The sequence below is a fragment of the Apteryx mantelli genome, chromosome 1 (assembly GCF_036417845.1).
Source record: "Apteryx mantelli isolate bAptMan1 chromosome 1, bAptMan1.hap1, whole genome shotgun sequence".
Classification (NCBI taxonomy): domain Eukaryota; kingdom Metazoa; phylum Chordata; class Aves; order Apterygiformes; family Apterygidae; genus Apteryx; species Apteryx mantelli.
Window position 1 is genome coordinate 86955979 of NC_089978.1, and position 23903 is coordinate 86979881.

At 38.5% G+C, this 23903-nt stretch overlaps 1 protein-coding gene across 1 annotated transcript in view; it reads left to right on the forward strand.

Moving 5' to 3' along the window:
* The first annotated feature begins 4103 nt into the window (after positions 1-4103).
* BEND2 (BEN domain containing 2) overlaps positions 4104-23903 on the forward strand; it is a 28300-nt gene continuing 8500 nt past the window's right edge. Inside the window, exons 1-9 of the mRNA XM_013951669.2 lie at positions 4104-4177; positions 10204-10359; positions 14607-14767; positions 15802-15873; positions 16074-16148; positions 18266-18370; positions 20456-20957; positions 22205-22405; positions 23266-23387. Of these exons, the coding sequence (XP_013807123.1) occupies positions 10302-10359; positions 14607-14767; positions 15802-15873; positions 16074-16148; positions 18266-18370; positions 20456-20957; positions 22205-22405; positions 23266-23387 (1296 nt within the window). The 5' untranslated portion in view covers positions 4104-4177; positions 10204-10301. The remainder of the gene's footprint in view (positions 4178-10203; positions 10360-14606; positions 14768-15801; positions 15874-16073; positions 16149-18265; positions 18371-20455; positions 20958-22204; positions 22406-23265; positions 23388-23903) is intronic.

A 23903-nucleotide genomic window follows, 5' to 3' on the forward strand; every position in this document is an offset into this window, starting at 1 on the left:
AAGGTCATAAACCATAAACTATTCCTGCAAGGAAATAACTGCCTCTATAGTTCCCTTTCAAGTTCACTATCATTTTCAGCTGGGGCAGGGGGAGAGGCAGGAATTGCTCCCTCAGTTCCAAGAGAAGAGCAACAATGGTCAATGAAATGCCATTTGGCATCAGCTCAGAAGTCAATTCAGACTGTTCATCCATATTACAGCAATATTCTCCATATTTAATTGTAAGATGTTAACTAATGAGGCAGAAAAATAAACCTTTTTGGTAACCGCACCTGAACAAATAAGAGAAGCCTAGCCCTCTAGTAACAGTTTTGTGATAGTTTTGATTTGGAGTTAGGCTGCTTCCTTTTTATAGCACTCGAAAAACACCCATCTACAAAATAAGCAATCATCCAATGAGTTTCCTGTGGAAATTCACACTATAGTTTTTACTGAGACAGAAAATTATGAAGGTAACATAGTAGAAACTGTGGCTTGGCCTGTTTGCTAGCTAGTCACACTGAATCTGAGTCAGTTGGCTTAGCTTTTAGTTCTATTACAAACCTCCAAAGCGGAAAAAAAAAAATCATTGGGTAAAAAAAATTTCTATGAATAAAGAACATTCAAAATCTGAACAAATAAGGCATTCATTTCCTGAGCAATCGAGTTTGTTTATGTATTTAACAAGCTGGTACAGGACTATTACATTACTACTAGCATCTTGTGTTCATCCTTTACCATTAAAAAAAAAAAAGTATTTCTTTTTACTTTCTTCTTTTTAGAAGTACCTCCTTTTCGTGTTCATTATAGGCTGAGTAGTAGTCAGATACCCCTTTTTTACAAGTAATGAATACAAATGGCTTTATGACCACTTTAAAATGTTAGAGAAATGAAAAGGAATCATCTGGAGCCCTTTCTTCGACTTCGTACTTTCACTATTTTTGTGATTTTGATATATAATTTAAGGGCTGATCCAAAGCAAAGTGAATGAAATATAGACCATACCCTCTAAACACTGAGGCGAAACCATATTATCCTAATAACATGATCCAGTTCTGGGCATTTCACATTGCAAAGCCAGCTGAAACATCAAACAAATCCTGATAATGTAAATTTAGTCTGTAATTTCTGTTATTTTCCTCAGCTTAAGGCACAAAACAAGTCTGGGGAGCTATGAAGGCCAATAGTCAGTCTAAAACTTCACTCGCCATTTGAAATGTCTGACAATACAAAATACCAAGTTTCAAACCTGAAAGGAAGAAGTATCAGAAACAAAGTAGAGAAATTCATATTTTGATTTTATTGGATAGAATAACCATAACTACCAGAAAAGATGGCCAACACATTAATTCCAGGAAAGTTCTTTTGAAAACCGATCCAGGAAAAATAAATGCTTTGTAGATCAGGGTTTTTTTTCACTCCTTCTGAAACTGTGACTTCGCTCTGTTAATGCATTAACTATTAGGTGACTCCCCTGTAAAGCCTGCTGCCTATCTCCAACTCCTCCAGTTTTTATTTTCAAATCCATCCTTCCTTTCACATGATTAGTAAGCCACTGAAACAATATTTGTAGAAACGTAGAAGGATGCCTACCACTTGATATCTTCAAGGCAAGACTTTCTAAAACAATATGCTATAACTCAGAACAGAAACGTTATGGCCGCTTGTTTATCAAATAATTCCTTTTAATTTAGCTTGTCTTCTTAAAGATTGTGCTCCTCTTAGCCTTTCCCCAAATATCTTTCTTCTATTAGCTCCTCCAAATACCTCTGCTCCACAAGACTACAGAAACCAGATATCCATACAAACTTTTTCAATGTCTCCTTTCAAATCTAACATTTCTTTATCCTTGTCCTGAATACTTTCTTTACATAGTCATCAGTATCCCCTATCCTTTGCTCCCGTACTTCACTTCTTATCCCACTCCTAACTGTCCTTTTAGCCTGTGTCTCCGTTCCCCGTTCAGTCTTGCCGCCTCCCAAGACCTACCTGTTCCCAAAACATTCTTTTCAGGGTCTGCTTCCTTATTGCCATACAACATGCTGCCCTATCATAAAAGAAGTTTTCCTCTGTTTCTGCAGAATAAAAAAAAAATAGGAAGATAACGGCTTCTGTGCTTCCCTATTACTTGGCCATTCTCCCATCATCTCAAGCTTTATGGGAAAGTGAAGTTCTTAGCTTATTCAATGCTCTTCCAGCACAGTACTTTAACTGTAAAGCATCAGAAAAGCCTGACATGCATTTTTGGGAAGAACCAATTGCACAAGGAACTGGATGTACTGCACTGATGTGATTGTAAATTGGGCTTGAAGATGCCTGTCTACCACCTTGCTCTCAATTTCAAGTAGAGAAAAGGCTTTAAAACCTACTGAAGATCATAAGAGGATAAAGAAAATAATTAATCCTTCAGGTCTTCTCAAAATACTTATGAGGAAATAAGGCTAAGTCTATAAATAGTCCTTTTATATATACATAATTATTACAAAACTTTCTCACAGATAAGCAATTAGCTGCATACACTATAGCTATTCCACCTTTCTCACCAGTACTGGAAGCAAATAGAAACACTGCTAAATGACAAAGAAAAGACAGCTTTTAAATCTTTCAGAATTCTGTCTGACCTGAATCTTTCAGATATGAGCTTTAAACTATGAAAATAGAAAGTGATACGCTTACAAATGTTTGGTAGAAAGTTTAAGTACATCCATATAAAAATGAATCAAAACTTGAGTTAATCAAAAACCAGGCACCTTGTTTTGTTTTTTAAAAAAAAACTAGTTCACCAACATGAAATCTGAGGAGCAACAGGAGGATCTCTCTCCTGCTGATAATTCATCAATGTTAGAACCCTTTCACAAAGTCGAAACAGAAAGTCTCTTATTTGATAGGACCACATGGCATTTACAGCATGAACCATTTTTACACGTTTGGAAGCTGACTTTGAGGTAACAGCGCATTGCAGTAGATGGCTTAAATCACCGAAAGTGAATCTGAAGTGATCTGGTGGTTCACCAAATGTGAATCCATTCCCCTGTTCCTGGGAGAGCGAGGAGCCTGCCAGAAACCAGCTGCCTTTAGCCAGGGATGGGCCAGCAGGGAATATGGCAGGGCCGCAAAGACAAGTACAGAAAAAGCCATCAACAGGCCGCATTACTCTCCTAGCACAGGGAGAGGCCCGGCCCCGGCGCGGCCGCTGCCGCAGCGGGGCAGCCCCGGGCGGCGGCCGGCCCAGGGCGCCGCCGAGAGGCACGGCCCGGCATCGCACCTCCGGCGCCGGGGCGGGCGGGGGCGAGGCCGCGGCCCCGGGAGCGGCGGGCGGCAGAGGGAGAGGGCGGCGCCGCCTCCGCCCACCCGGCTCCCGTTTGCCAGGCGCGCCCCTGTGCCCAGCGCGCAGCCGCACTGCCTCAAAACAGTTTGTTGCTCACGTCGGAGAAGCCGCTTCCGTTCCCAACGCCGCATTCCGGCCACACCTGCCTGTGCCGGAGCCCCGGCTCGCTCCGCCGCCCTGCCCGCCCGAGACGGACCCCGCGCCCCGCCAGCCATGTCCGCCGAGGGTAAGGCTGCCGGCCGCCGCCGCTCCGCCGCGGCCGGGCGGACGCGCTGGGAGCCGCCGGCGCCTACAAAACGCTCCCTCATCGTCCGCAACGGCCCCAACGCTCCTCGCGGAGCCGGCCAAGCCACGCCTACGGGGCCCGCTCCCATTGGCCGGCCGCGGCGCGGTGGGCCGCTGCCGTTGGCTCTCCCTGCTGCCCGTCGGCGCCGCGTCGCTGGCGGAGGGGGCGGGAGGCGCGCGCGGGCGGTTGGAGGTGCCGCGCGGGCTGTGACTGCGGGTGGGGGTGGGGGCTGGTACCGTTAACGGTCTGGGCGTGCGCCGCGGCTTTGGGGGAGGGGGCGGGCGGGCGGCTCGCCTCGGCTCGCCTCGCCTCGGCTCTTCCCTGGCGCGGCTGTGCGGGAGCGCCCGGGGCTGCGCGTCCGCGCCCCTACGGGCTCCCGGCTTGCCCGCAGTGCTCAGGTCTTCCCTGGGGGCACGCTACCCCCAAGGCGTCTCTGCACCGTCGCTCCTTCCACAGCCAGGCCAAACACCGCGGCGTAAAGCGTGCGAGAGGCCCGAGGTGGGGGCCATACTTGGTTCTGCGCCTGCGGGGGTAGAAGCAAGTGTCTTTCAGTGAAGTTACGTACAGCAGTGTGGTAAGAAGAGGTAATGTGGCGGTCAGAATGCAAAGCGTGGTTACCTCATGGGACACGGCCAGTAGGTGACAGCAGCAGTTGCGTAAATTGCCGTGGGGAAAGTTTTAACTGTCTTCAGTCTTCAAATGGCGGGTGAGCGTCCTGATGAATGGGGAGACTTTGCTGAAGAACAGCAGTGTTTCAACCCTGGCAGGCCCCTAAGTCTGCAGTTGCTTAGATACAAAATCTGACTACCAATGGCGATGGGTAATGCTGCCAAAAGTAAGACCTATCCGATGGTTTTTCAATATGAAGACCCAAGGTCTAGCGTAACTTATGTATTTTAGACCTGTATGGATTTTATTAAATACTAAAGCAGGTATATTTGTGTGGACTACATACTAATACTTCAGCTTGCACTCCCAAGGAATAATGGTTATATAGCCTCACATCAGCCTAAACTCATTTAACTTGTCATTGCTATCACAGCCCCAACCTCTATGCTAGTCAAGAGGTTCCAGTTGCCTCTTGTTCTGATGGCCAAGATGCTTCTGTTCATGGTTCAGGGAGCTTTTCTGGCTAAAACCTAATTTTATTTTTGGTTGAGGAAGGTTTTGGCCGTTTCACTGCACAATTGCACAAATGTCAGTGCCAACATGAAGTAAAGGCATGGAACTGAGAGGTAAGAGGGTGGGAACAGAGCAGTCCTGATCCAGTCCTCATCAAGTAAATGTAGCATGTAGTGTCTTGCATGTCTGTTCCTTTTCCATTGGCCTCTGTAATTTTTCAATCTCTTGATAGACTTTGGCTGTGATTTAGTAATCTGAGAAATATTAACCTTTCCTAAATTCCTTGGCAGTAAAAAAGAGGTGCTGTTAAAAATATTCCTCAGTTAGAGATACAGTATGATCTCAAATCTCATTAAACATCAGGAAATCCTTTGTGTGGCTTGTTTTACCTTGAGTTTCGATCTTATTAGCCTCTTGATAATCCAAGTATGAAACTTAAAGCCACAGGAAATACGGTTTCATTATACTGCTGCTAAACATAGTAATTGGTTTGTATTTGCTCAATATATGATCCCAGTTTCTTAATCTGTTGTAAATTTCAGTCATGAAAATTCTGAGTACAGAACTCTAAATTCACTATTGTTTAAGTGTTCAGAAAATGTTAATAAGTATTTTATCTCTTGTAAGGTATTCTAGCATTGTGTTACAGATAAGTAACTATCTAGATTAAGGACAAAATTATCAGAAGTATGCTAAATTCAGGGACCCACTTTGAGATGGATGGTACTTAATTTTTCTGAGTGCAGTACTTGGGCATCTTTATAAAATTTAGTGTGTTTTGTACATAGTTCCCATTGCTGTCAGTTGCATTTGGGAGTATGGAGATCGCATTTGCAGAAGGATAGAGATGTGTCTAACTGAATGCCTAGAAAACGAAGAACAAACACTGGCTTTCTGTGAAAAGTTTGATTTTAGTGATTTTGCTAGCAGTACACAGGAGCTCTGTTGTAGTGGCTGGGATAGAATTCAGTACTACTTGGCGCTCTTCAGCTCCTTAAGCCCCTTAGATCATCCACTCTCTTTTTGCAGTTCCATACCTCATGATTACCCACATTTCTGCTTCCGCAATAAATGCGGGCATTCATCAGGTAATGTCTGACTCAGTACAAGCCCTTCCTTATCCCACTGGCATATGTGGTATGTTTAATTAGTAATGTACTTGGGGAAGGAAAAGTAGTCAACTGTCTTCACACTTCAGCTGATGCATCACTTCTGGTTGTACTTCTGTACTCACAGCTTTGAGTATAATAGTACACTGAAATATAAGGACTATCTCAATTATGTCTGCAGTGAGGTTGAATTAATGTTGTAAATGATTACTTGAAGCTAGGTTGAGATGATGACTTCTTTTAGTGGCAGCATGATGCTATTGTCCCTGTCTTCCCCTTGCATTAGTTCCATTTCTTGTTTTGGCCTAAGTGGTCATAAATCAAACAGGATCTAGACATGGTCCAAGTTAATGCTAGCTATCTTTGCTTTTGCAAGGTAGTTTTAACCCAGATCAGTTCTTTAATACACATCCTTTATTTCTTTGATTAGGGTTGCTTTGCTTGATTTGTTTTGGAATGTGATTTGTAGAGGATACAAAGTGAGGGGTTTTTAATTAATTTATTATTTTTTTCAAGTTCATCTTTTCTGCTTCTCTCCCCACTAGCTGAGACCTTCCAACCCTTCCACTTGGGTTCCTGTCTAATGTCTCCTTCTCCTGGACACAGAGGAGAGTGCAGAAAAGGAATTGCTTCCAGACAGTCAGTTTCTACCTAGTGATCTGTCAGCCAGGAGAAACCATCCCAGGGAAGAGTCTAATAATCTGCCCAAGGTGGATTAGAAAATTTGGAAAACATAGCAAATACTTACTAACCTGGTGTTAATTGGTCATTTGCACACTCTGACTTTTCAGATATTTATAACTTGATAGGTTCATCTTTTAGAATAGAAAAGGTAGGTCCCAGATTTAAGGTAAATGGTTCTCCTGTGTAAAAAGGTTTGTTCAAAAGCGTTCAGAGATTGGAAATTTTCAATTAAGGGATTGTAGTGTTTGATTATCCTTGAGTTTCTTCTGAAAAATGTGTAGGCTGCTTTCCCTCCTTACCCTGCAGATGTTCACAAAATATATTAATCCAGGAAAATTCATCTCAGATGTTTGAAAATAGCAAAATTGAGGGCTATGATTGGAGCCTTATACCTGGAAGAATTAGGCTGTGGAAACTTTTCAGTTCTGTGTGTGAGGTCAGTGTTTCATTAGTAATTTCCAGAATAGTTTCTCTGCAGCAGTCCAGCTTTGAAATCTTTCAAAAAAAAATTTTTTTTTTTAATATCTTTCTCAAGATGTTTTATATCAACCTCTTTTTATTACTAAATGATCCTTTTTTCTCTGTTTTTGTTTATGTTGCAGTTTAGTCAGATAAAGAGAAACAGAACTATTATCTGTTTGAACTCTTTTCACCAAAGCATATACTACTGTACTTTGATTTGGGGATAGGTTAAGGAGCAGTATCAAAAAGGTAAGCAGTCATTTGGCTGCTGGAGGCTATTGACCAAATGACAGAGCTTCCAAAGTTGATCATCAGATTTTCAAGTCATAATGACTTTTAAATATATTTCTCTATTGGTTACTGGAAATAAATTCTTTATGATACTTGTTTTTATTTTGCTGGATAAAAGCAATAGCTTAGTGTATAACTTCTGAGGCAGAGCTAGATATGTAGTTGAACATTTTGCTTGTAAATCGCTAAGAAAGCTAGGCCTGAATTTAAGTACCTTTTGCTTTCTACAAAGAGCTGCTACCTGATGGTTTTGTGCAGAAGCGAAGAAGAGCTCTTGCAGAAAATAATGCTGAAAGGATCCTAAATAATGAGCATAAACAGTTGTTAAATTAGAGCACCGTCAGTCTTGGAATCCAAAGTTGGTCGTTTCACAACACCATTCTGTCCACAACTAGCTTTCTGTACAGTACAATTTTTATGAGCTCTACCTTAGATTATAGCACCTTACTAAAAGTTACTTTACTAAAAATAATTTGTCGTATTCTATGCTGTATAACCCAGAGCATGCATTGAGTCTGAGCAGGAAATTTGTTTAGTGATGTTTTCTAAATTTAAAATGACTGTCATTTCAGTTTTCTAACAGAAATTCAGAAATTTCTTAAACTGACAATTTATTGCAATAAGTGGAGGAACCAGCCTATTTAGTAAGTCTCATTATAATGTGTAATTCACAGTAAAACCCCTATTTGAACTGTATAAACCTAAAATATTTTTTTTTATTTATAACTTCCTTTAAAGACTTATTGGAAACCTCTAAATATCCATGTCAGGATACCTTGTGTCAGTGGAGTTAATAAGTGCAGTGAACTTGATAATTTTCTTTGTCGCAGGAAATGTGGTTGTATCTTCATTCAAGTCACAAGTTAAAAGTATTTTGATAGCTTTATCTTACTCTGATTTCTGCCCCCCCCACCCCCAAGAGCATGAATTAATCACAGTTTGTGGTTTCTGCTCGAGAGAGGTGGATGTGCATTTCATATTGTTTGGTGCTATGTTTAAAAACGTTGATCTCCCTTGCCTGAATAAGGTATATATGGGACTATAACCTGAGAACTTTTTTTTTTAACCGGCTAGTATTTATTGACAAATCTTCTAGGCAGAACAGACAAAACATTTTTGAGCTATGAGATGGTGGAGGGTATGGAAGATGGACTGAGCTTTGCTTTTAGTATCAACCAGTTTTCGAAGCTCTCCTGACATTTGATCATACTTGTCTTGGAGCTTTTTTGCCTTTGTCCCATGCTGATTTCACAGAATATCTTATTTTGTGCCTGTTGCTGTATCTGCTGTAGACTTGTGTGACAGTTGCTGGTGTCAGGTAGGCTTGATTTGCCTGCCCTGTTTCCCACAGAACAAAGTACAGCACCTAAGTGAGGTGTGAGATTTGTGGGAAGCATTATGGACACACAGATAATTTTTTTGCATCCTGGAGTCACAGAAATAGCGCACAAGTTGTGTCATTAACTAAATAGATGAATAGCAAGAAGATTGCAGAAACCCAGGTAGGTCAGCTCATAAGGTTACGTGACATATTGATAGGAGAATTTGGCAGAGAGGATTCCATTCACACTTCATTGCAGATGCACTTTTCTCACCTCTCTGTCAAATCGTTCCCATAGATAGAACCCTAAGTGTGTCAACAAAAAAAGTGTTCGTTTTGCTAAAGTCTGTGCCTAAATCAGCTTTACAAGTAGTCCTGTTGGTTACTTCTCTACATCTAATTAAAACTGTCCAAAGACTATTCTCTGACCTAGAACCTAAGTGGCATGTTCCAGTTTCTGGCCACACGATTTTTTTTTTTTTTTCCCCCAGGGTGAGTATGCCCAAACGAGTTTTTACAAGTGGCCTCGTTTACTACTATAAATGTAGCCATTGACTCCAAAATGATTGAGTCTCTCTGAATAGGCCCTTAATTTGGTGAAGCAGTGTTTCCTAATCTGGTGACAGCCAAATCCAAACCCTGCTGTATCAGTTTTTCTGAATTAGATGGAAGTATTAACCAAAGTGAAAAAAATTATGGTCTGTGAAATACAGCCTTTTTCCCCACCTTTTGGTCTCTTGAGAAATTGGAACAGAGGGAAGGGAGTAGGATTTGGAGTGAAATTTTTGTACAAGAGTAAAGAAGCAAACCACTGTTGAATTATACAGTCCTGATTCATCCCTAAAGTTCAGTCCATCCTATGCACTGAGTGAGGCAGAGATCCTGTGGAAAATACAGCATGTGTTCATATAATTAGAGTGTCATTATGCATGTGTGCTGGCTGAATTTCAGTTACACTTCCTAACTTAAGTGCTTTAGTGTGTGATTCTTTCCATTAATTTGTTTCATTGGGAATAAATCCCCCTGTCAGATGCCAGATACAAGAATTCTGATACCAGAACATGTTTTCTTGGGAATTGGAAAAACTGGAAAATCTTGGTTAAATGGAAGAATTTGGTCCAGAAGATACGCCTTCAGTGTTTCTGCCTTTCATCCCATATTGAGAACCACTGTCTGATTTGATATGAATATGATGTATGCAGTTAGGATTTGTAGGCTGATTTGTTTCAAATGTCTTCAACGCTTTTATTTATGGAAGAGTAATTTCAAAAACAAATCAGTTGGTGTTTCTTTCCCTGTTGGATGCTTGAATGTAAATAGTAGGGGAATTCTCAGAAGTGCATGTTATCGGCTGTTCTTGTTAAAGCTGGATTCTGTAGGAAGAGTTAGGTACTGAGTATCTTCAGGAATCCCACGCAATAGTAAGCTGCTCCCTCTGCTAGTGCCTGTTAAGACCTTTGTGCTTAAAAGTGACTTCACATTTAAACACTGAACTGAAACCGTTTCTTTTAAATTAAACTGTGGTACAACTCGGATTATTCTAGATATGATAAAAGTACTACAGCTGATACGCAGAATAATATCCAGTCTTATCTATTTCTCTTTCTGTGTATGCTAATAGATTCTGTGAGCGTTGAGGATGATGTTGAAGCAGTGATTATTGACAATTCTGAAGTGGAAGATGGAGAAAATGGACTGTCCACACAAAGCTGCGTGTCAATGGAACAAAACGCTGAAGTAAACAGTGATGTTCACCATGTGGCTCAACTTGCATATGGTAATTAGTGTACATTTTTTGTGATCCAATAGTTGATGGCTGATTTCAATGCTGTGTGTTCATGTTGCTGTCTTTGATGTTTTCTGTTACCCCTATCTCTAAAACATGTTTTATTAAAAAGCTAGAAATTGTTTGGCAATGAAGGTAAAAATGAGCTACTTCTTACTTGTTTGCTTCAAAGGTCCTCTTTATTAATAGTGAACTCTCTGAAATATTATTATGTTTAAAAGGAGACTTTCTTACATATACTTAAGAATTAATTAGCTAATGATTAGCATGCAATTTGGAAAATAAATGTCATGGAAGAACCAACCCAAAAGATGAGGCTTTTGGATACTGTCCCATGTAATTCAGTGGAGCACCTGCCATACTGTTGTACGATGGTGGTGGGATGTTTGTTTAAGGTGGTAAATTATTAGCTATAAGTAGCCTTTGCTGATAGAATTTTGTCTAGGCTGGTGGAGAACTGTGTAAGACTTCTGAGAGACTTTGATTTTTGGATGCTAAAAAATACAGTGAATTAAAAGACAGTCATATCTGTTGTAAGCATCTAGTAAGTCCAGCAGCAGTATTACAAAGTTAGCAAGGAAAATGCCTGTAATGAAATGATAGTATTTATGATCTTTTTATTCAATTGGATAACTTTATAGAGGTTCTTGTCAGTATTTCTCTTCAGCAGAATCAAGTCACATCTCTGTTTTCTAGTGTCATTAGGTGCTTCTGAAAACTTTCCTATATCTTTTACTTGTCAGTAGAGTATATTTTAATTTTCTTGTACACTTACATTTGAAAACAAATTTGTGGGGAGAAGGAGAATGGTTTGGATGGTATGCTCTGTTCTTTGGCTCTGTTTAAAAAATGAAAAATCCCAACCAAGAAATTGTCATAGACAGTTACTTGCCTAGGTTTCAGGAAACAAATAATTATTTCATTATCAGCAAAGTGGTTTTTTTTTTTTTTTGTTTTGGGGTTTTTTTGGTAACTTCTAGGCTTACAGCTTCTGTTGTTGTAGATTGCTAGCATTCAGTATTGTCTACTTAATATATGGTATAGTGAGGTGTAGGGCCAAAGCACAACATACTTTTATCTTGCATGTAACTGTTGAACTTAACTATTTGTACAGAAATTTTCTCAGCTTTTTTTTTTTTTCAACCACCATCTTATTGATATCTTTTTTGCAGATCTGGTTCTGTCTGTGCAAACTTGTTTCTCTTAGTCTCATATCTTTTTGCCTACAGATACTGAGCTGACAGAGGAAGCTGAGCATCACTGAGATGCAGAACTATGTCTTTATTCCTCCCCCATGCTGCAGGACATTACCATTATGCTTTCTGCTTATCCATTCATGCCCTAAAACCGGGCAATACTTTAGCTCGCATTTCTATTTAAGTCCTCACATCTGGGTCTAACTCTAGATTAGGGCAGCTAATCAGAAAGCTGATGAGTTTATTCAACACAGCCATAATGAGTGTAAAATGTAATTGAACCAGCTACCTCATGTTTCTTCAGGTGAAGTGGCACTCTGCTTTGGTCTCAGAAAGTACCTTGAATTTGAGGGAGTTTGCTGTGCCTGGGCACTAATCCTGCTGCCTTGCACCCCTTCTACCTTCAACATGCTTTCTTGCCTGTATCGGTGTTTGTCCCACAGAGTGCTGCTAAGTCCCAGACTCTAGTTCTGGGGTGCTTAGATGAGCACTAGCTAGATCTATATGGCAAGGATAGATAGGTGGGGTTAACTGGGAAAGGAAGCAATCTCCAGAGTTGGGTGGAAAGGGGAGGGGTGGGTCAATATTTTAATCTTCACTCAAAAGAACAAATACTGAGCAGTTTTTTCTTATTATTATTCAGTTATTGGTTGTGACTACAAATGACATCAACTACACTAACCTAGCTACTGCAGATTTTCTGTGCAGCATCCTCCAGCTCTGCTACAGGTCTTGTTCAGGCTCTCATCACTTGTATTTGAGTCAATGAAACAGTTTTCTGTTTTGCAAGTGATACTGGCAAATGCAGTCTTGACTTAGCAAGAAATACCTATAGGAGTATTTTCTGCAAAGAAAGATCTCTTTAAGTTTATGGTGTTGAACACACTGCCATTTTTCTATCCTGTCTCTGGCGCTACCTCTTCTAGTATGTAAAACACAAGCTGTTGTCATTGCTTTCAGTGTTCTCTTAGCTTGTCCCCATCCATTGGATTGTTATTCTCCTCATTCACTTCTGAGATGTTCTTTCTTCCTTCCAGGCAGGCCATGAAATTAGTTCCATTATTTTGCAAAAGTAGTAAGTACCTTTGTACTTTTTCTCATGCTGCCCCTTTTACTTGGAGGAACTTACTGTAAGCATCCACAAAGTCCTCCAATGTACTACCTCAACCTGTCCTAATCTCCAAAAAGTCTTCACAGCAGATAGAATGGTTGACACTTGGTGCTGTCTTTTATGCTAGTTAAGTTTTTCTCCTTGTTTCTTTGAACCCTTCCAAGGTATCGTGTAGCTTATTAAGTCTTCTTTGTCTTTTAACATCTTCTGTTGCACAGTTGTTCTTTGTATAGTGCTTGGCTCAGGCTATAGCTAAAATATACAGAAATCAAGGGAAATAGTTTGGTTACTTTTTTGGTTACTTCTTTTTCTTTTCTTAGAGGAGTGTGAGTTTTTTAATTTCTCTTTTTAAAGAGCTGCTTTAGTTCTTTCCTTAAAGTTTGAGGTAGAAACCTGTAAATGATGGACAGGCAGGTTTGGCAATAGAAATGTGCCCTTTATGATACCTGTGAAAGTCCTTTAAGATTTAACAGCCTTCAAAAGGTGGGTTCTGGCAAGGGTGCAGACCTCAAAAGAGTTAGGAGGGAAGAGTGACAAACAGTTTTTGCAGTTCTTTGTTAGAGAGTCTGTATTAGTTTAAGCTGTGTTTTTAGACTGTATAAGTTAAAATGCCAGGGTTCTTCATGCTTTTAAGGAGTGACAGCGATACCTTCTCCAGCTTTCCCCTTGCCTGTGTTCCTGTGGCAAGCTTCAAGCAGCAGCGTTAGAGCCTTATGTTTATACTACACAGGCCAGTTGTACCAAGCAACGTGCAGACTCTCTTAAGAGAAGAGTCCATGCCCTGAAGAACATAGGATGAAGTCAGAATATAAATGAAGGATAACAGGTAAAACATTAAACAAAAGGGAAGAAGCACTATAGAATTGCACTTTTAACCAGTCATTAGCAAATAAAATTCTGTTGGCCAGGACTACAGCATACATGAATCACCCTGTCTCAAATCCTTAGTTTTAGTCTTCTTTCTGTCCCTTTGGAATCAATTTGCAATGTACTGATGGTTTAGCTCTACAGCTTAGCTGTTTGTCCAGGATAAAATGAGATAAGCAGTCTCCTTCAAGATGCAACAATATATATATATGTGTGTATATATTTTTTTCTTCCAGTCGATTATAAAAAAAATTATTTAGTCTGCCAAAGTCTTCAGAGCCTTTAAAACTAGGTATATTCCAGTTTAAGTTTGTTTGCAGCTATACATGTCAGTTAAAATTTATCAAATGTTGTTAGATGAGGTGTTTGGGTGTTTTGTTTTTCTGTTTTTGTTTTTTCGCCAAGATGATAGTTCTAAATGTTGCTTGGATGTTACTTGGATGTAGCAGTGAGTGATGGCTTCTGTGTGCCAGGCCATACATATTTAAGAGGTGGGGGCATTTTGTGTACCAGTTGTGAGCAGCTCATGTTTGAGAATCCCCACTCTACACTGTTGGCTCATCAGAGGAGAGGGCAGGACCAGATCTTTTTCATTGCACAGTCATTTGGTGACAAAACCATAGGAAAAAAAAAAAAAACTTGTAAGAAGGGTGGGAAAGGGACAGGTGAGGACTAAGCAAACATGATTCCCACAAATAATGGGAACCATGTTTTGCATTGTGAGTGCATTACCTGAATTTCAATTTGTTGGTTTTGTTGGGGTTTTGAATTTGCAACTTAATATAGTTGAACATGGAGGTGGGAATTGAAAATCAACAGTGAAAAGCAAGGCAAACGAAAATGGAGGCTGGTGAGAGTTTGGAAGGATGTTAATTTCAGTCTACCAATTTCAGACCTAAAGAAATTGGATTAATAAGTGTTTAATAATATGGTAGTAAACAAATCTCAAGTAACCAAGTGATCTGAAATTAAGAAATGGGTGACTGTGCATGTTTTTCTAGTCAGATGTTTAATTCAGTGACAGAAACCTGCTGATGTGCTTTGCTTTCTTTCCACTTTTCCAGGAAGCGAAGGCTTATCCATGCTGGCTGAACGAGTGGTATCACAGATGAGCCATTCTGCAAGTATGCAGAGAGGAAATGCTCACAACCCTGAGAAAATGGATTATGTGTTTTCACATAATAAAAGAAAACGACTTGCCCCTACTCTAGTGGGACAGAATGTGGTATGTGTAGCCAAACAATAGTCCTTTGTTTTGAGGCCAGTACAATGCTATTGGAGATGCCATTTCTTCTCTTTGCCCATCCTCATTCCCTGAAATCACTGTGAAGAAGTGTGAAGTGGGATATCCATGTAGCGCCTGGAAGCGTTTAGCAAGGGTAAAACCTTGTGCTGGATACAGTACATGTGTATAAAAACAGCTAGTCCAAACAGGGAAGTAACTTGTACTGATTTCCCATGTGGATGCTCTTATTTAGAAGTAAATATGTCTTTGTGTAAATTAGGATAATAGAGTTGAAACTTAATGTTGAATAAGGATTTGCCTCCATCAGCAGTTCTGTCCAAGGACAGATTGCATACATTCTGCCAGTTGTACAATTTTTTAACTCTCTTTTTTTTAAAATTAGACTGGATTAAGTATGACTTAAAAAAGACCAAATTACAAAATTCATCATGTATGCTGGACAGGAACTGCTCCCATCAAAAAAAAGAAAAAAAAGTAAAAATTGTCCAGATGGTGGCACTGTCGGTTCCTGTCTAGAAGCAGTTTTCATGCAGTAAAAAAGTTACTTCATTTAGATTGTGAATAGGTGTTTTTACAGTGTCTGCATGCAGAATTATACCCATTGAAATAAATATGTATTTTTGTTTGAATTGATTTATTTAAATTAGAGTAAAAATCCATATGGAGTCTCATATAAACTGCTTAAGTAGTACCTAAACTGATGAAGTTCTGACCTCTCAGTATAACCAAATAATTTATATAATATTATGTATTTTTAACGACAGATTTATATTAAACCAAAATAAGATAATCTTAAACCAAAAATGAGATGAGTATTCATGTGACCTAACCATACCCATAATAATTGAGATGCCTGGATTAAATTTCATTTCCTTGGCCCTCTTTTTAGGCAGTGGAGGGAATATAGATATCTCTGAAAGTGTCCAAGTTGGATTCTTAACAGTTTCTCTGTGGAGTTTTATGCTTGAATTCTTTCATTATTCAGAACATAAGTTCTTAATATTATTTCCCAGATGAGAACAGGAGAAGGAGAATATGAAGATAGTGACAGTGTCATTTATGAGTACGAACCAGACTATGAATGTGTAAGTTCTGGGATTGTGTTTTTGGGGTGTTTTATTTTTTTGACTGACTGACTTTGAAGATTTGCATTGGGATGCATGTTTTGGGGTAGAATAAAATAGCATGTGAGGCTTGAAGTTGGGATTTTTGGCTTAATGTGATATCCTGAGGCTGTGTAGATATGACTAGCTTACACTATCTTTTATTATTTTTAATGAAAAAGGGGAGTATCATATCTGAAGCTTCCTACACAGGAGATCTGCAGAAAACTCTTATGGAGGTCCTCAGTTATTGCCAGGTATCTTTTCTTTTTTTTTTTCCCCTCCCCTTTGAAATTACCTTGAAACAAAATTTTTAGTTAAATTTTGGGAAGACTTGTAATCTGTAATTGATACTCTACTACTTCAATATTGCCTGTTGTTCATATCTTAGCTTTCACTTAACTACAGTATTTTTTAATCAAAAATAATCTTTCTTCATACTCTGAGCTCTTCACCCTACAGTTGCCATGAATGCTTTTCGAATGTTCAGTTTTAATACAAAATGTTAAGTCTAGTGACTTGTGAAGGGCTCCGTGGTAATGGGGAAGACTTGACTGTCGCATGCACCTAGCTTTTGAAAGTACCTGAGGCTTGCTTTTAGAATAATGCCAGAATGCTGGTAGCGTTGGTTTTGGTGAGTTCTTTGCTTATGACTTCTGAAGTGGTAATTGTCAAGATTGAAAAATCACTGTACCGTGGAAAACTAAAAGCATCCCTTATTTATGTAGGTGAGAACTTGTGGCGACTAGAGTCACAGTGCTCTACAGTCTGAATGTCTTTCACTCTGGAGAGGATAACATTTGAGTGTCTTGTAGCTAACTATTAATGTCTTCTAAGTCTCATTAGGGATATATCCAGCAATGTGTGGAAGAAAATGGAGTAAGACTATGCAACTAATGTTCTTGTCACTTGTCTGGGAACGTACTTCCTACAGCCTCTTTTGTTGCCTACTATCCCCGTTCTTTCTCCTTTTTCCTATTAGTAGTACCTCCCCCCAAGTAAATCTGCCCCAAAGCTTGTCTGTATGCGCTAGGGATACGTGAAGTCCTTCAGTATTGCCTTTGTCACCCACGTGTATTTAAGGCCTTATAGTGCTTCCTTGAGATACCAGTAAGTTTCCAGAAGATGTACAGATTCTTTGTCTAGGGATAATTAATCTTAAAGATAGCTATGATCTTCAAACCTAGCAACTGGTTTGCTGAAATTGAAAATAATTTCAAATTCTTTATCTACCACTGAATCCTTCCTGCAACTTTTGTGGTTTTATAGCCATACGTATTTTTAAGACTTTGTCTGTGGTTATGTTGCAGATCAGTCACGCAATGAAATAAATTGCTTTTGTTAGTTGAAGACACACATTTCCTTTTTCTAACTCTTTCAGTTATAATGGCCTTGCATATTTTTTGTGGTAATAGCTGGTGACATGTGCCTGATATTGAAATCCAACTTGAAAATACATATTGGATTAATATTCTTTAACTTCTTTATTCTGTCATGGCATATCTAAATTGCTGTGTAAGTATTAGTTCGAGTTGCTAAATCCTAGAAATATTGAAGAAGGAACTTTCCTGTGTCACGGAGTAATGTGTGTTGATAACTGGTGGGCTTCGAATGCTTTGATAGATCTGGCTTTTATGTCTGAGAATTTGGGCCTTCAAGATAATACTTTTAAAGAGTTTGTACCTGATTGCATAAATAAGGCAACATGAATTTTTAACCTCTGAGAGAAAACTTGATGAGCTTGGGGATGACTGAAGATCAGACACTCTCAATCAAATATGTAGTTTTTCAAATTTTTTCATCGTTTATTCTGTGATTATTAAAAATGTGGGCGCAATTGACTTCAGTGCTGTTTGTTCTGAGATGTAAGGCTGAGATGATTTCTCTATACATCAGCTACCCTTCTCTCATTTTACTTTAGAGATGGTATTTTTCTAAATGCATTTCCCATTAGTGATGTAGAAATCAATATTTCACTGACTGCCTATGAGCCTTTTAACCATGCTTAGAAAGTTATTGTGACTTAAAATAACATATCATAATACCCAGCTTACTTAGAGATTGTCAATAATAGCTTTTCAGTGTAAAATGAAATGTACCAAATATTAGAGAAAATAAAACATTTAGTGGAAGCAGGAAGAACAACCTGTAAGTGCCAGCTATGTTAAAGTAGCAGGAGTAAGCTTCTCTGAGATTTTTTTTTTTAATGTGATATTTACTATTGTTATTTGCATATTGTAAGTAAGTTAATCTTTAATATGCTTACAGAATGTACTGATCTTACCCAGTTTTAGGGAGGGTATTTCACCTTAATCAAACTTTAAATTGGGTTCTTGCAAAACAATATTATTTTCAACTTTCATTTTTTTGTCAGGCCATGTATGATGCCATTCAGAAACTGGATAAAAAATTTGACCTGCTTCATCGAAAGGTCTCTGAAATGCAGCATACTCGTGTGAAGCCACTGTTGCTCAAACCTGTGAGTATTAAAGACCTAAGAAGTTCTTTTTTCCTTTAATTCTGTTTTTCTTTCTGATGCTTGTGTAAAAAAAACCACAAAAACAAAAACCACTCTTCTTTCACTAAGATTAAAATTAGTAGCAAACCAGTAGGTTTAGAATCCATTACAATTAGATTATTCTAGATTTTTTTTTATTAACCCTGACTTCAGTCTCTTGTGTCCCTGTTGACTGGTGCTCATAGAACAGCCAGTGGTCCACATCAAATTCAGGTTCCATAGCAGATGCTATAAAACTCTTATCTGTAGTGACAGAAGAGAGATGTCTGGTTTATGTCTTAGGCGGGGTATGTTGGTGTAGCGTGACTAGCTTCAAAGTGACATTACTGCTTTACTAGGTATAGTATACTGTTTCGTTGATCTCTTGGCTTCTGCAGTCAGAAGAAAGTTTATGTACCACTTGCACAGGCTGGTTCAATTAACTAATTGATTTTTAGATCTCAGCAGTGTGTTGTCATATCTGTTACAGTAGAATTGTATTTTTTCTAATAAAATGCTGTATTTTTTTTAAGAATGCACGATGCTGAGTACATCTGATCCATTTTGTTACTGTATGTTTAATCCACTGTTAACTGAAGAGACAGAATATAAGTAGTTGTAACTAAGTCCTTAGAAGAAAAATGTAACAGGTGATTTTTTGAGAAAGGTCATTATGGATTCCATGACCTTCTTTGTCAACAACCCTGAAAAGCTTTTTATGTGGCAGACATGATTCTGGGAGTCAGTACATATAGAGACATCAGTAAGACTATTCAATTTGAGGGGGAAAATGGTGGCATTTTCATGCATTTCAGTTATGAATAGGATATCATGTTTTGTTTGGGAATTGGGTTTTTGTTGTTGTTGTTGTCCTGACAGCTCCACATTTGTGCTGGCCATTTATCCAAAAATATCTGATTCAAGGAAAAGCCTGGTCCTGCCAGCTACACTTGGTCCCCATGACCTCTGCTCTTTTACCCTCCAGTCTGATTGTATGGGATGGCAGCTGCTTTAATGTTCAGATTAAAAGTTAACTGAACACTGCTTTTTTTATTATTATTATTATTAAGAAAACTTTTATTGCTGTATTGTGTAATGGGGAGGCAAGCAAATGCAGGCTGCCAACCATTTTCTCAATTTCTGCTAACATTTTCTCTTTAGAACTATCAGGAGTGCTGTCGATTTTAATAGCCTTGTTGTACCTGTGATTGTCTAAGGATATAAATAAAGGTTTGTGGTAAAAGTACTATTTTCTTATTAGATCAACTCAGCTGGAGAAATGGACAAACCTTCAGGCCCATAAACCTTTCTTCAAGTCATAGATTTTTTTTTAAAGGTTGCAAGGGTGGAATATAATCAGACCACTGTAAAAACTGGATATCAACTACATTTGGTAACTCTTGCTCAGTGACTTATTTTCATCTAGAACAGATGTTTCAGGGTGCATATCTATCTTAACAAAAGCATTCCAAGTGATGGAAAATATAGCCCATCTCTCAATTTGTCTTTTTTATTCACTTTGGAATTTTCCATCCTAGATAAGATCTGAATTTCTTATGCCTTCAGCTAGCAAGTAAAGAATGAAGAGGCAGCCTGGAGGAAAAAATGAATAGGTTTTGATCATCTTTATTTAAAAATAAGCTAACACTAGAGTGGAGGATATCCACTTAAAATTCAGCAGGCTGGGTCAATTGTTGACAAATTCTGAATTTTCTTTTGCCTATTCTTTTTTGTTAAAAAACTAAAACAAACCCTCCACAAAGCAGTCTTCCTCATTATACATTTCATTGAGGTTTTAGAAGGTGATTGCGCTAGCACATCAGGGAAAAAAAAGCTTGAGAAACCTACAAGCTGAACAGATAGACCGCTGGTGTCCGGACTACAAGTTAGAATAAAAGAAATTAGAGGGAGGGAGAAAAAGGAATAGCACTGGCTTCTTGACAATGACTCTTTAAATAAACAGTCTGTTGCCAACAGCAAATTATGAAAATTTAATCTTTCTAGTTTGCTAAGGAAAGAAATGACCAGCATTTAACCTTTTAATTGTTCTCTGAATCATGTTTACAGAGACCAGTTGGCTTTGCGTACAGAAGTTCCAGTCACTTGCCCCAAGGAAAAATTGGAGTACAAAAAGCAATGGAAAGGGAATCAAGCCTTCATCTCTCTTCACCAGGACAGGGAAGGCATAGCCCAGTCATAAGGGTTGCTCTGCAAAAGGGCCATGTTCAGGTCAACTCCACAATAAAACGTGTTCAACAGACGCTTCAACTTGAATCGCAGCAGCCTGTTCTAAGGCAGAGCCCACCACTCCCCACTATAGTTTCTACTCATTCGTTGCATTCACCATACACAGCAACTAATGGGATCCCTGACCTTCCTTCACGATCAAATCTTGCAACTACAGTTGTGGAAAGCACTGTCAACATTGCTTCTTCACCAGTGATGCCACCATCTTCTGAGACCAATTTGGGAAATAACGCTGTGCTGGTGAACTACAGAAATGCATCTGGGAATGTGAATATTAGTAAAGAGCTGCCATCTTCTTCAGTCTCAATAAATCCTAGCTTTGGTGAGTTCTTGTAATAGATAATCAGAAGAATAGACTGAAAAATAAAATGCTGCTTATAAAAAAATAAATAAAGCCTAAAGAAATGCATTTATCATTATTTAACAAAAGTAAAAGAGCAGAACTAGCTGCATTACAAGCATTTGTATAATGAAAATACTTTTATTTCAAGAATTTTAAATATTAATGGGAATGTTTAATATGCCAGAAATCACTTTAAAGCCTCTATACAGTGTATATGTAGTTGTATAGAATAACGCAAGCCTTTGATTTACAGTACTAGCCCTATTCTTTTTCAGTATGCTTGATATAAACTGTTTTGACCTGTATACTTGTCATCAGTAGTATATGCATACTATGCCTATGTTTAAAAAGACAAATCAGATTGCTGGTAAAGTTCAGTGAGACGTATGACTCGTATACATGATCTGCATTTAAGAAAACAACTTAACTGACTTGTGTGAAGGAAGTACCTATTTTCTTCCTGCAGAGCATTTTATCAGTGAGAGTTTCTCTTCATCCTCAGTTCCTCCAGTGTGTGATTTATTTTGACATACTTAATTCCACAGAAAATGAAAAAGAATTCCATAGGTCATTGCATTATAAAGTATAAATATGCTGCTCTTTTTGCATGTGCTTGTTTGTTATAAAGAAATGCATTAGGTTTTAAGATGCCCTGAGTTGTGTGGAAGGCTGGGTTATGAGATTTTGGTTGGTTTTGGTCTGAAAATAATTTTATCATACGGCTGATGAGCTACATGAGTAGTAGACGAAATGCTCAAAGATACCTATCTGTGAGTTTGTACATGGTGTATGATTTAGCTGTGCTGTATATGTATATGCCATATATGCCATTCTTCATGGGTCATTGTCTTAAAAACATGCACATGTGCAAAATGGACCAATCTGAGCATTTGGACCTCTTATGTTCTTAATGTATTTTCTTTTGTATTTTTGTATTATTATTGTATTGCATTATTATTATGTATTGTATTGTATTATTATTTCAGTTAGCTATGTTGAGTTCATGTATGAACTGAAAAGTTATTTCTTTTAGCATTCCAATTTAAAGCTGCTTCTATGTCTTCTGTATGTGCAAAGATAAGTAATATATAATATAATGAGTTGCACTAGAGAACACTGAGAATTCCTTATCTGTAACTTGATGCATCTTAAGAGAAGCAGTTTGAAAAAGTACTCCTTTTTAACAACTCACTTGACTTTTCTTTAATTGCTTTTGTTTTATGAAGAGTATGTCGGTGACCCATTGAGAAATGTGAAAGTTCTTGGAAACTATTTGATGAAAGCTCGGCAAAAGACTAAACCAAAGTATGCAGCACGCTACTTGGTCCGTGTCTTGTTCCCCAAGGAAACATTATTGTGTAGCATTATGGGAGTGAGCGCACGAGGGCGCAGAACTTTGGACCCTAACAAAATCGCTGCAATAAGAGGTATGTTGCCTTTTGAAATTCATATGTTTACTTTCTTCTTCAATAGTTACTGTAGTTCTTAACTTACAAGATGTCCTGGTCTCTCTGATTCTGTTAATCATTGTCTAGCAATTGCTAAATTGGTAAATGTGGCAGTGAATGTGCTCCACACTGCTGTGTTCTTTGGTTTTGAGAGAAATACCTGCCTTGTAATTCTTGATGTTCATTTTGAATTCTTCGATATGGATGAAACGCTTCTAATTTCTCCTAGTTTCATTTACTTCTTGTTCATCAGTCATGCTAATTGTTTCTAAACTTTTCATTACAACTTGTAAGTGATCATGGTTTTCTGTTTTTGAGTGGCCATGGTACACCTGGGACAAAGGTTCTCTGTCCCTGAAATTCACTTTTCTTGCTTGTTTGAGAAATGAAGATGGGGAGAGCATATTTTTAAATGTTGTCAAGCCATTTACCCAGATCCCAAGGCACATATGTGTGAACCTGTACATCTCTTCCTTCCTGTTTAAAGGGTAGGAGAGATTACTTAAACCACCTGAATTAGTTGCAGCATCAGCATTATTTAGTCTCTTGGAGAAAAAAAAAAGTTGATATGATAAATTACACCTTTCTCCTCATTCTGCCAGGAAATGCTGAACAATAAAAATACTGTTCGCAACACATCCAAAAAGATATCGTTATACATCTTAGTTTTGTAGTGCTGCTTAACTTCAAAGTATGAGTCTTCCATCTCACCTTAATAAAAGCTAGAAATCTAAAGCTCCTAATACAGGCATTTATTAGCATTTTCTTTCAGTTAGAAAGCTCTTAACTGCTGCTTTCTTGTCATGAAGCTTAAAGGTCTTTCTACATTTTATATGCAGAATTTCTTGCAGCTAGCTTTCCAAGTTATGATTTGAGTGAATATGGAAAAGACTGGAAAACCTGTATCACAAACGTCAATGCTATGATCCGCTGTTTACGCTCTGAAACAAAAATAAACCCGGTAAGTTATCTCAAGGTGATCAGTTATTAAATACTGTTTGTACTTCTTTCTCTAATTAATTATTTAAACTCCTCGCAATATGAGTGCTCTAATTACAGATTCCTTGGGTTCTATCTTTGCATAACTTAGCATAGGTCTGCTGATTCCAGCACCAGTACCATAGGGGAATATTGGCAGCATATCCCTTTCCCTTTCTCCGCCTCTTCCTGCTCTTCTGTTTAGCATTCAGTTAATAAGAGTTGTGAAGACATAAGATACTAAAAGGAAGGTACTGTAAATGTTACTTACAAGTAGCATCAGATTTGGTTGAGAGTTTAAATGTGTAACTACTAGCACTGTTTTCACAGACTTTCCATCAAACCTATCTAGTCATGCATTTCCAGGCTTTATATTGACAGAAACATCACTGCCAAAACACCTGTAACTCCATTTACCTCTGCTTCTAAAATGCTATGTGCAAATCCATAAATGTTTAGTGCCTGCTTCACCTGTGGCTTTAATGGCTGAAATGCAGGA